The 13,912-nt window shown below is 42.0% G+C and overlaps 1 protein-coding gene across 2 annotated transcripts in view; it reads left to right on the top strand.

Annotated features, from left to right (window-relative positions):
• LUZP2 (leucine zipper protein 2) overlaps positions 1-13,912 on the top strand; it is a 1,193,026-nt gene that overhangs the window by 748,233 nt on the left and 430,881 nt on the right. For both annotated transcript variants that reach the window (XM_085646302.1, XM_085646301.1), the window contains exon 6: positions 705-767. In XM_085646302.1, coding sequence (XP_085502428.1) covers positions 705-767 — 63 coding nt within the window. The remainder of the gene's footprint in view (positions 1-704; positions 768-13,912) is intronic.

The raw sequence follows: 13,912 nt of genomic DNA, 5'->3' as shown, positions 1-13,912 counted from the left end.
CCTCGCTGCAGCACATTTTGAGCTGTACAGATCTGACCAAGTTATTAGCAACTCTGACCTATTTACATGCCCATTTTTTTGACATACAGCAACATTCTTACACCCCGACCACAAACCTCAGAGTCTCAATACGAATACCCTAGATGTCCTTTTATGGTGACCAGGGCATGGTTTATAGTTTGCCAAAGGCATATATATAAACGCACTTTCATAAATCTGGCACATTATTATTAGTATTATTATTTTTTGTGCATGTTAATGTTTCTGTAAATTGTATGCTTTATACCTAAAAACAAATCATTCAAAAAAGTGTTAATTGTTTTTTTCTTTCATATATTCACTTTGGAAAATGAACATTTTCTGAGCCAAATAGAATATATGATATAAAGAACTATCTTGACCGTCTTGTTTTTTCTAATCAGAATACTTCAAATTCACATCATTGTATAGCACTTGGAATGCCTGTAGCTCATATCATTCCTCTATGAATAAATATTTGAATACAAGATCCACAGCATATTGGTACTTCAAGAAATAAAGATGACACCATGTTATTTCCACCTTTATTTGATGTTTATAAAGCTCTAGCGAATCTCTTGAGCATCTCATCTATGTTTAACACGAAAAGCTAATGCACTAAATTATTTACGGAACACCTTAATATTTTACTACTGTACAGTAATAAAACCGTGTTCTCTTCTCAGAATAAAAGCCTGAAAAATAAACTCATGTCAGGAAACAAGCTTTGCGGTATTCATGCGGAAGAGGTGAGTAGAGCACATGTTTTATTTCTAAAGGTTTGAGAGCTGGCTAGATGCATGCTGAATGCTTGCACTGCACTGAGATGAAATCAGATTCACTGACACATAATTTCGGATCTGAAATGTTTGGACGTGAATGAGCGTATTCTCAAAGCTGCCATGAATTGGATATGTAGCACATTTTATAATGCTAGGGGTCAGCATATTTAGAAGTTAATCACGTATGCTCATTCCTACACAACAATTTAGCTTTCTGTCTGGTTAGCTGAAATTAGAATGAAGTCCGAATTTGAAAAGAGAACAACGTGGGCACATGTTGTAAAGCATCCTTCTGCTTAACACAAGAAACAGCCACATTGAATGTGTTTTTATTGTTTAATACAGTTCGTTGTGAGGATTGCATTGGCAAAATGTCTAGAGGCAAAGGCATATAACGTTGTCCTTTAATGTCTGGCACTTGCAGGAATATTGTAAAACCTGCACTCAGAGGTCCACTTCATTTGTCTGCAGTTTCTAATTTAAGAAATCCAAATACCTCTGTTCGGTTATGCCTTGATCCTTCACCAGCTGCGGCTTTCGAAGAGTAATTATTGAAGACTTTAGAAAATTCCATGTTGTGAAGCGAAGATATAAGACATATTTATGTTCGTATTAGAAAAACATTGCAGAGATGGGAAGACTCTTGATATCATTTTTTCCAACATGGGTTAAACATTTTTCCCAGAGAGAAACACTTTTCCTTTAACACTCACAGTTTTGGGATGGACATCTTTCCCTATTCTCACTTTAACAAGCATTGGCAATACCAGTAGGTCTGGCTTCAGAATGAAAGTGCCTTTTGTATCATTGATGAGTGTGGACATTCAATAAGCCTTCAAACAGGCCCAGTGTCACTTATCTTTGCATTCATGCATCCAATCATCAATTCACTGACTCATCCTTCCATTCAGCCTCTGACACAACCCCAGTAAAACACACACAAACTCAACAACATTTGCAAAATGATTTAAAAGAACGCAAGTTAAAAAAAACATGCTGCCTTCTAAACACCATGAGCATATGTTTGCATTGGCAGAACTAGACATAGTAGCGGGTGTCCATCTTGCAAAGGTATTGTAAACAGTCCATTCTTGATTTAAGGATCAAGGATGGCCTCTAGGTTTACATCCTACATATGGGCCATCTTGAAATAGTAAAACAATGATGCACTATAAACAGCAGCATTCCGTCATGATCTTCTAGTTTAGAGGAAGTGGCAGGTGGAATGTGACTCACTGCAGATGAAATGAGCAGCAAGTAAGCAACCCATTACCGCTGCCTGGAGAGCGATAATATGCTCTTACAAAAGAATTAAAATAGAAAGGGAAGCAACTAAATGAAAAGAAAGAAACTTGTATAAGGAGAATGACCCGAAAATGTCATAATTTGCAGGGCAAAACGACAATAACTAATCTATGTACTCTAAATACATTAGACCTGTCACCCTTAGGGTGGTCTTCCCCCAAACCTTTTGCCTACTCCCCTCCTACTTGCTGAAATTCATTTTGTTAGCCTTAGGACTCTGTGCACATTACGATTGCTAACCAGTGTTAAAGAGCTTGTGCTCTTTTCCCTAAAGATGGTAAAATTACCTTACACCCAATTGCCACATTTAATTTACTTAAAATTCCCTAGTAGAGTGGTACGACATCTACCAGGGCCTGTATATTAAATGCAACAAGTGGGCCTGCAGCACTTATTGTGCCACCCACTTAAGTAGCCCTTCGAAACAGGTTTCAGGCCTGCCATTGCAGCCTGTGAGAAGTTTTAAACTTGGAAATGCAACCCCTTTACCAGACATAAACCTTCCTTTTTAATACATATAAGGCACCACTAAGGTTGGCCCTAGACAACACTTAGGAAAGGGGGAGGCGTATTTAAAAAGTTGAATATGTAGTTTAAAGTTTTGCATGCCCTGGTACTGAACAACTCTTACATTCGTTTTTCACCACTGCAGGGCCTACCTCTCCAATAGGAATATATTTTGATACCTTATTTAATACACATAATTAATAACTTTTGTTCTAGAACAGGTATACATGTCATGTTTCGTTTCAAAATAGTTGCAATTAAAAAACCCTCTTCAATAGTAAAGTCATATTTTAAGTCACAATTTTGAAAATTACACTTTGAGAAACTCGCAAATGTAAAACGGGGGCACCCTAAAATGACAAGGGTATAACTTATGTTTGACAGTGTCAGAAAGGTTTAATTTACAAACAGAATACCATCAGTTGTACAATACTTAAAAATGTATTGTTATAAGCAAGGAGACAGCAGAGATATGGCCTAGAAACATCAGAAATTAATCTATATATTAGATCAAGTTTATCAATCGTAAGTAACATCAAAATAGATTAAAAATTATTAGGTGCATCAATTTTTTGGCCTAATTTGATGTTGCTTATGACAGATGCATGATCTGTTTGTGAATGATACCTTTAGAGTACTGTTGCAGATATAATATACTTTTAGAAAGTTTACATTTCTTGTCCTAACCACTTTATGTCTCTAGCCTGTATCCTGGATCACATGAATGATTCTCTGCCTCTACCAACTAGGTGTGTCGAAATATGGGGAATAGGCAGGACTATTGTTAGGTTGGTAAGCACCCCACATTTTCAGGAGGCATCTTTGTTTGCTGCACAATGTAGGGAAGTTAGACTGCCAAACCAGACCACCTTATACACCTGCCTTCATCACCATTTTATCTCTATCAAAAAGCGATTGATCACTGATCCAGAAACTGCGTCCACAGTTGCAAAATGAGTGTACATCAAAGTCTGTGTGAAGAGACAGGTCACTGTGTCTGAATATCGCCTGGCCTGGCCGCCATACTTCGGAAACTAATAGAATGAACAGCAAATAATCGGCTCAACCTCACTGCGTAGTTTATAATTATCTCCAATAGAGAATCATTCTTGCTTCCCCAAAACCTCAAAAAAATAGATACAGGCAAACCAGTGGTGTAACAAAGACCCCCACACAGTGCTTAGTTTGTAAAAGGATAAGTGCTGGGGCTCTAGTCGGGAGGCCACTGCGGCTTGCACCTCACATAACCCATGCCAGCGCTGCCAATGACAGTACATACACAGCCACTAACCTGCACACTCCTACAAGTGTGACAAGTCAGACTATTACAGGCCCCCAAAGCCAGAAGAATGGCTTGTGGGACAGATATTGGTCATTATTATCGCAAATTGAACAAATAAACTGCTATTGTTGTGTTCATACCTAAATTTGCAGGACAGTGCCACCATGTGGCAGACTGTCATAGCCCCGGTGCTGACAATGAGGTGCCGATGCGGAGCACCGGAAAGCACCGGCTCAAATTAAGCACTGCCCCCAGAACCCTCACAGTGCGGGGGCGCAAGTTCCAGTGCCCCCCTCAACACAGTACACTAGCCTGCGAGCTCCCGAGTAAGTCCAGAAGGGGGCCCCTCCTTGCACTTTGTGGGGAGGCCCCCTCAATTTTCATTACGCCACCGCAGCAAACACAGAGCATATATTCTGTTATAGCCACAGAAAAGCTGGATCATTCTGGTTGCTGATGGAACCGTGGGTCAGCCCCTTCCCCTCATGACTGCCACTTATTTAAGGAATTGTGGGAGAGCTATTACTCTCCTTGGCAACAGATCAGCAAGGGTGGTCTTAGCTTCCATCTAGACAACCAACAAACCTTGAGCATGCAGAGGTCACACACCCAAAGTGGATTGAGTTCAGTTACAGCCCCAGAGAAAGAGGCTGAGCGTGGAGCAGAGGTTTCCATCACCACTGACATGGCGACAGTTTGTGGCACCGGTAATATGTCCATATGCATAGTATAGTTGATTTAAATCTGTGCTTTGGAAATCAAGCTTAATTCTATTATTGTACATCATAAGTAGATTTTATTTCTGAAGAACAGGAGTTTTATTTCTAGTTTTCAGCTTATTTTTAAATCTATGTATACATTTGAGCATTTCTATATCATATTTTCATGATGTGGACGTGTGCAAAAGGTCAAAAAGGAATCCTAGGTAATGGGTGGAAGGAATGGATTAAGGGGACAGTTGGAGTGTGTAGTAGGAAAGACAACCCAACTGCAAACATCAGGGGTGCACTTAAATTAAGTTCTAACACACGCTGCCGGAGACAAGTTTAAACCACGCTCAGGTCATTTTAAAAATACAACTAGCTGAGTTTTTAAAGGCACAGGAAGAAGCAAAAAAAGAGATGTTTTGTAATTATAGAATCTCCCATTGGCGGTATTGAGCGTTGCAAGTGAAATACATACATCCACTATTTTCCTCTTCTGGCAAAGCTTTAGGGCGCTGGATTGCTACCACACAATCAATGCCAAAGCAGGGCATGTTGTATAAACCAACCATTCCAAAAAGAGAATTACCGATTAGTAAACTAACATCCAAGCCAAGCTGGAAAGTGTGCTGGCAAACACTGATGCCTCTCAGTGAACTCATCAAGTAAATAATGATCACGGCAGAATAAATACATGTTTTAGGTGACTGATTAAAAGAAAATTAAGAACAAGGAGATGTCAGGAATATAGAGTTCTAGACACGCATATGATATGCTGAATACTTTGTAAAGTACTAAATAGTTTTTAGCTTTGACAAGCTACTTTCACCAGCAACTAATAAGTCGTACTGGAATTCAATATAAATTGAAAAATAAGGTGTTTTAAAAAAATGTAACATTCTGTCTCCTGCATCCATTGAACCTTCATATGCACATAAAGTCTTCTACATACTGCTGACTAACACATTGCCTCATCATACTTATGCTTGCAATGACCCTAACCAAGATCAGACACACCACTTATGTTTGGATGGCCTTCCAACCAAAGCAACACAGAAACTCGAGAGTCCACAGCTATGTAGCTGCACCATCCTGAAATAACCTCACTGGGTGCCCGTCCAGCAGATGTTACCTTTAAAGATGTCTGCTTAATTCACAAGTCATGGCATGGCCAAGTGTCTAAATGCCTGGCCAAGTGCAAAGCTTCCTTAATACCAAACCAGGCTCCTAATGTCACACCCCTAAATATGCCTGTTGCACCTGCATGTGAGGAGAACGTGGTTTGGGTGACAACTTCACCCCTTAGAATTTCATTCCTTCATCTTTTCACACTAAAATTGAATTTACAAAGTACTGAAAACTAGGCACGCAGCCTGGAAGCTATATAACAATTTCATATATAAATATTTGAACATGTTTTTTTTAGATTGAAACAGCAAAGTGTGGATCAAAAATATGTGTTTACTACCGCTCTGTACACAGACACTTGCTGCCACCTCCTTCTTCCACCAACTCCCAACTCCTGTGTCCTGGGATATACTGGAAATTTCAAAACCCTCCAGTAGCAGCTAACTAATACCCCGGGGATGTAACTGGCTTAGCTGGAGCTTTACTACTCCTGGCATGTCACAAAAAACACTTTACTTCCAGCAAGTGAGATCATCTGTTTCTCTGCCGGCTGTAAAGCACCCCTCCCCTGAGGGGGTTCTTTCTTGTCACCTGCTGTAATACCAGAGATAGTGTTCTAAACTTTTAAAAACTAGAAGCTTTTCCGCACCTGCCATGTCACAGCCAAATGACAACAAATGTTCTGTTTCCATTAAAAATTATTTTGCTTGCTTTAAGCGGAGCAGAAGTGCTTTCACACACAGGGAGCAGTCTTTCCAGCAGCTCTCTGTGTGTCAAAGCAATGCCGTCTCTCGTAGAAGACGGGAATCCAGCAGGGGCTGCAGGAGCCTTCAGGCTCCCCCATGGTGCCCAATGAAAGTCACTGGGTGCCCTGGGTGGGACCAGAGCACCCAGAATGGAGGTCAGACCCTGGGTGTCGGGTCCTTGGGGCTGGAATAGGCCTGGGAGGGGGGCCACATGGCTCCCTCCCCTACTCTTCAAAAAAAAAAAAAAAAGACCAGGCCCCAAGGGATGGGGTCCTCATGGCCAAAATCAGCCCAGGGTAGGGCGGCTACACAACACCCCATATCTAACTGAAAAAAAGCAGGCCTCACCAAGTCACCAGAGGCCTCGCCCCCTCTCACCACCAGTCTGCAAACATGCCTCCTGGTTCACTACTAGTTGGGGGATAATGTTGCCTTGACTTCTGAGGGTCTATAGAGGCCAAATACACATCTGGTTACCTCCATTAAGTCCCAAACAGTGGGTTTGCTTAGAGGTAATTGAAGGACCTGCCCCCTTTCTCCACCTCTCTACAAACACACCGCCTGGCGCAGTACTGGTTGGGGGATGAAGTCCCCTTGTATGCTAAGATTCCTTAAAGACCAGGAATCCCTCATGTTACCTCCAGTAAGTCCCACAAGGCAGGATTGCTGAGAGGTCTTCAGAGGCCATGCCACTTTTCTCCACTACTCTGCAAACATGCATTCAGGTGCACTACTGGTTGGGTGATGGAGTCCCCTTGGATGCCGAGAGTCCTTTGGAGTGAAGAACACCTCCTTCTACCTCCAGTAAGTCCTACACAGCTGGATTCCTGAGACTGGTCAGAGGGTCCTCCACCTCTTCATTCACACACCCATACAGGCACTCTCTACCCTTTCCCATACCCATACAGACACTCTCTCTCCTACTCACACATCCAAACAGACACTCTCGCACCCACTCCCACCCATACAGACACACTAACACTCAGTCACACATAGACACTCACACCTACTAACAAACCCATGGAGACATTCTCACAACCACTCATATACCCATACAGAAACTCTCATACCCATACAGACATTGATACATCCACTCACATACCCATACACTCTTACACCAACTCACATCCCCATACAGACACTCACACAAAAACACTCTTACACCCACTCACATACCCATATACTCTCACACCCACATACCCTTACATACACTGTGACACCCATTTTTACAGCCATGCAAACACCCTCACACCCACTCACATACCTATGCAGACACTCTCACACTCACTCACATACCCATACAGATACTCTCACACCCACTCGCATACCCATAAAAACACTCCCACACCCACTCACATACCTATACAGACACTCTCATGTCCACTCACATAGCCATAGAGACACCCGCACACCCACCTAAATACCCATACAGACTCTCTCACACCCATTCACACCCATACAGACATTTTCAGAGCCACTGGCATACTCATACAGACACTCACACACCTACTCACACATCCATACAGGCACTTTCACACCCAGTCACACAAACAGACAGACATTCTGACATCCTCTCTGACACCCATACAGACCCTCTCATACTTACTCACATACCTATACATTCTCATACACACTCACATACCTATATAGAGACTCTCACAACCAAACTTTTACCCATTCAGACACTCTCATACATACCCACACAGACACTCTTACACCCAGACACTCTCACACCCACTCATATACCCATATAGACACTCCATACCCATACATACACTCTCACACCTATTCACTTACACACAAAGATACTCATACACCCATACAGACACTCTCAAACCTATTCAAATTTCCAATACAGACACTCTCACGCCCACTAATACACCCATACAGACCCTCTTACAGCCACTGACAGACTCATACATATCCCATTCCAGGTTAGAAAAATAGAGCTTAATTTAATAAATAAAACAAGACCAAATTACAAAAATAGAGAACCGGAGTTATGAATTTTTAAAGATTTGACTGTGAAATAGCATCTAAAGGCATAAAGCACCAGCCATGGTTATCTGGCCACGCTAGACCGGGTCAAAGCAAAAAGTTCAGGCTGACGGTTATTAAAGTGCGGGTCGGATATAGTCCTAGAGTAGTCCCTCTGAAGTTTTATCTTCACAAGTTTTGCGCTAAGAGTCAAGTTCACGTTGGAGAGGGTCGCAGGGAGCAAATAGAGTGTTGCAGCAGGGGGTCAGCATGGTGCAGGCTGGGGGTGTTACACAGATAGGCAGGGCGGAGCTTTGCATAGGCTGTCCTCTGCAGGTGATCGATGCTTGCTGTGTAAAGAGACAGGCTGGCAGCAGGTTGCACTATATTTTGTAGCAAGCGGCAAGACTCCGGTGCAAACAGGCTCATTTGCAGAGCGCAGCCTATTCGGTTGCAAGTGAAGCTGTGCCCAGCTCTTTCCCCCATCCTGCCCGCACATGACTCATCCAGGCAGTACTCATCACTCTATTGTGTGACTGTCTAGGAAGAGTTCACAAAGTCTAACCGTCAGTTACACCCAGTGATGCATCCAATCCAGGCTATCCGCACAAAAGGCCTAAATGCACAAAAATTCCAACTTTCTAAAAGTAATAAAGCGCAGCAAACATGCACTCAATAAACTAATTCAAACACTTATGAATAATAAGTAAATATCAGCAGGGTTGTGTGGAAATAGTGTGTGCACCGGATAAGGGGCTCTGCAAACCACCTAATTCAAACAAAGAAAATGAAATAGCTGGAAGTGTATCCAGGTTAATCCAATGCACTACAATGGTGTCACCAATATGGTGTACACAAAGTAATCAAAAAATTGGTGAAAACATGCTCATTATGATACAATGCCACAACACTGAACAAAACAATATTTCAATGTATCCAAATGTATCCAAAAGTTCCAAAGAATTTTCCAGAAGCAGAAATACATCAAGGTCTGTTTTAATTCAGAGTCCTCATAAATGAAATCCAACGATGCACAAAAGAAATGGCTTGTATACAGCTACAAACAAAGACTTCATAAATCCCAATGCATTTCGGGCTAAAAACTGCCCTTCGTCAGGGGAATCTGTAACAAGTAAATATATAAATTATACATAAATGTCTGCTAATTGTTATAAATAGCGAAAAGACTGACACATAGGCTCATGCTGTCAGATAAATGCAACTACATAGGATAACAGGAAAGCACTGCCTTTCCAGAACCATGCTCTGTGAAGTGAAACATAAAATGCAACGTGCAGCCTGCATGAAAAAGACATTCTAAAAGTGACATTTTTGCAAGGTTCTGGTGCAAATGGGCTCATTTGCAGACACGAGGAGCCAAAAAGCATGATTTTAAGAGCACTGAGCCACACTAAGAGGCCAGGCGCAGATTGGCCCACCTGAGGTCAGGAACTCACTGGAGCTGGGCACAGGAGCTGATTGGGGAGACATTTATATCCCTGAGGCTCAGATCAGGAGGCCAGCAGACTAGCCCTTTGAGTCACTATGTGGTCCTGGGTGACAAGTCCTTTGTGTGAAGGCAGAGCGCAGCCGTTTCGGTTGCAAGAGAAGCTGTGCCCAGCTCTTTCCCCCACCCTGTCAGCACATGGCCCATCCAGGCAGTAATCATCACTCTATTTTGTGACTGTCTAGGAAGAATTGACAAAGCCTAACCATCACTTACACCCAGTCATGTGACCCAAGCCAGGCTATCTGCACAAACGGGCTAAGGGCACATAAATGCCAACTTTCTAAAACTGACATTTTTATAATTGTGAAATCTGACTTTACACATTAAATAGGGCTCTTCACTACAATTCCAAAGACACAAAACATAATATGGGTACCAGCTTCCAATTGAAAATCACAGCTAATTAAATGTAAAAAGGGATCCCCAATGTTATCCTAATGAAGTGGTAAACCTCACAGTAGTGAATTGAATTTAGGAGTTTTTCACTACCATGGAGTGAACTTCTCAGTCCATGGTACGAGTGGTAGCAGGTCCAGCACCTCAAGTATACACACAGGTCCAGCCCTCTTCTGCTCTTTCACAGGTCAAGTAAGTGTTCTGATGGGGGTGAGGGGCCACTTTTGTAGGACTCACTAGCCAGGGAACGGAGGAGACTCCTTAAAATTCCCTAACCAAGGTGATAAAGGTTTCCAAGGCCAAACCTTCCCCCCTCTTGCAGCACATCATGGTTGACTTAATGCAAATTATCACACAGTGCACTACTCTGAGTACAGACGATAGATTAGAAACTCCAATTTCTGCCAAAATTGAGAATGGTGAATCACTTGGAAAGAGGGCCACAATGACATAATTGCATGCTGAGTATCGATAACAGTTCTAATGATGTATTTTTCATCAATTCTATTGCCATGTACATTGTTTCACCTCACACAAAAAAATATTGTGTGCTTGCTGGTAGAATTAATGTCATCAATAATTTAGGACTTGAAACCATACACAAGGAACTAGTTCATTGTTCTTTGCGGATCATAAAAACAAACTTACTATATGTGAAGTCAAATAATTTGCTCAAAAGCTTGTGTGAACATATCACTATCTGTAATTCGATTGGACTGATTCAGCCTCATAGGTGATTGCAATATTTTATGTCACTGTAGACTCTCATGGCATTACATATGACTTTAAATGAAGTTTTATTTTTTTAAACCACTAAACTTTAAACACGTTTTCAGGATCAGTTGTTCTTTTACCGGAGGAAGTGACGTAAGTTTTAAGATATATGACTGCTCATGGTAAAAAAATACTAATCCAGTCTACACTGCATGTTTCACACTAGATGTGTTTGCGAACTGTATTTATGATTATTTGATCAGTGCATATATACTTCAGTCCTTGAGCATGAACTTCAGCTTGGCACTGCAGTGCAGCATGATATAAATGTGTTTTAACTGAATGAGCAGTCGAGCCGGTGTAGTAGGACACGGTTCACTGTTATTTTCATGATATGTTTGTTTTGAAGTTTTTTGAATTTACTTTTATTTTTCTCAACTCAACAATGCTTTGACTTAGAATGGCCAGGTGCTGCTGCATGACCACTTGCCTGTATGACCTCTTCCTTTCCTAAAACACCTTCCACTCACCTACTTCTGAAATGAAATACATGAGGAAAATGTAACTGTATCAGATCTAGAATTTAGATTCCAAGCAAATGTGAGTACGATCAGTGCATCCTCAAATCAGCATTAATTTGTGTGAGTGTTGTAGCCCATCCTACAGTTGTACAAGGCCTAGATCGACCTTTCATCGTTTTACCTGTGGAGCTGTTAATTTAAAATGGCTAATTTTAAAAGTTCTTCGAAGCACATTTTTGGCAATTGAGTGTTCTCACTTCACCTTTCTTTCTGTACAATGCACATAACATATGACAGGTGGTTGCTCGATTGATGGTCTGTCACAGAAGGCAGGAGCAATACTATCACTGATAAAATCAATAAGTATTCCCAAGTATTCCGCCGCAACTAAGATAGGAAAAAGAACATGTTTTAAGTCTTTAACATGAGAAAAAAGCATGTCATCTTCAAACTCTGTTTTCAGCCACAAGATTTCATTGCAAAATGATTAGTCTTAAGTTACTTCAAACCGATCAGAAGCATTGTGTAAACATACAACAATAAACACTAAATATAGTACCCAAGCTCTTTGCACACACTTAAGCATTTTTCGGCATAGCATCCATGACATATCCACAAATGATCCACCGTAAGGGCTGAATCGAATATAATTAGCACAGAAAGTGCAAATTCAAGACAAGGGGCCACATCACATAAACTGAGCACTGCAAGCAGTCACGGCCGGCTTTTAATCGCTGGTGGTGGGGTGGAGTGGTCGAGCCGGAGGGTCGCGTGGTGGGTGTGGGGGTTAATACATTTTTTAAACGTACCTGTCCGTGGGTCCCGTGTTTTCTTGCTCTCTTGCTCTCCTGCATCCAGCAGGAAGCAGGCAGCCTCCCTTCCCTCCCCTAAGCCAATCACAATGCTGCAATGGCAGCCTTGTGATTGGTCGGGACGCCAACCAGACAGGCACCTATGGGAAGGCCATTTTCTCCATGGTGGCTGAATGCAGCCTACATGGAGAAAAGGCAGAGTGCGCATGACCAAACAGTCAGCACCCTCAAAAGTGGGCAAGCCACTCCTTCCCTGCCCTAGAGCAGACCTGCTCTCCTGCCCGCACCCAACCAAACAGTTCTGCTTTCTCACAGTGCGAGAAGCAGAAACATAAAATGGTATTTTTACAATTTCATGTTTCTGCTTCTAGCACTGCGAGAAAGCAGTGGGGTGACGCTCCTTCACCCTAATTGAGGAGCCGTCCTTGTCTGCAAGTGCTAATTTAAGACACAATTTCACTTAAAGCTGTGGGTTGACTGATGTCTTAAATAGTTGAAGAGATAGAGCAGCACTATTGTACCTTCTTAGATACTGATATACGTTGCTTCTCATGAGTACTTTGCAGGCATTCAGCTGTTTTTGCTGAAAATGTGTAGTTGCTACAAATCCATAGAATCTGGGCATTATTCGCTTGGTGCCAAGACTGATTCCGGACATCCCTGCAGGGTATGTTGTCCTATAAACCCACTAGCTCACAGTGTCACCAGTCACCATAAGCCCCCTTGACCTCCCCAGGAAGCAAATGATTTCTGGCAACCACTGGACATGACAACTCTGAGCCTTCAGGAATCGTGGAAACAGTACAGAATCTTTCGCTCGGTTACTTGTGCTTATTTATTCTCAGAGAAGTATACAAAGAATACACAAAGGGTCGTTTTCATTAAGTTTATTGAACCAATGTTATTCTTGCATAGAATACATATGCAGCAATGATTATTAGACAGAAGCAGATAAAAGTGATTACGAGCACCAAACGCGTAAATAGTAGATATTATTCTATCATGGTGCTAAAGCAGTGTATATATGCAGGCATATAAGACAGGGCAGTAATCGGCCTTACTCCTACTATGCGAACCCCACTCTAAGTGTACCTAGAGCCTAGGGTATGTAGGTGAAGAGCCAGGTACCCCTCCCCCAAGAGATGAACTCCATTATCTGATGGGAGAGAATGAAGGACCCCGTCTTGGTCACGAACTGGACGCCCCTCACGAGATGTCGGGCAACTGCATGGTGAATTCTCAGCATGCAAGGACCCTGTCAGCTGAAGTGCCTCCTCTGCTAATCTATCGGCATGCTCATTATTTATAATAGAAAGCAGGCTTGCAATTGACGCATAGATTAGCGATGTTGTGGATATGAAGATAGCCCTATTGCCGCATGGATGAAGATAGGATGATTTGTCCATACATTAAAAGTATAAAACTACTCTTAAAATCATCTAAAAGCAAGCTTCCCTATATATTTGTGCAAAAGCCTTACTATTTGATATCCCAAGCATTCAGACAGCCA

The sequence above is a fragment of the Triturus cristatus genome, chromosome 3_1 (genome assembly GCF_964204655.1).
Source record: "Triturus cristatus chromosome 3_1, aTriCri1.1, whole genome shotgun sequence".
Taxonomy (NCBI): Eukaryota; Metazoa; Chordata; class Amphibia; order Caudata; family Salamandridae; genus Triturus; species Triturus cristatus.
Note: the sequence above shows the minus strand (reverse complement) of the source record. Positions and strands in the feature narration are given on the sequence as shown.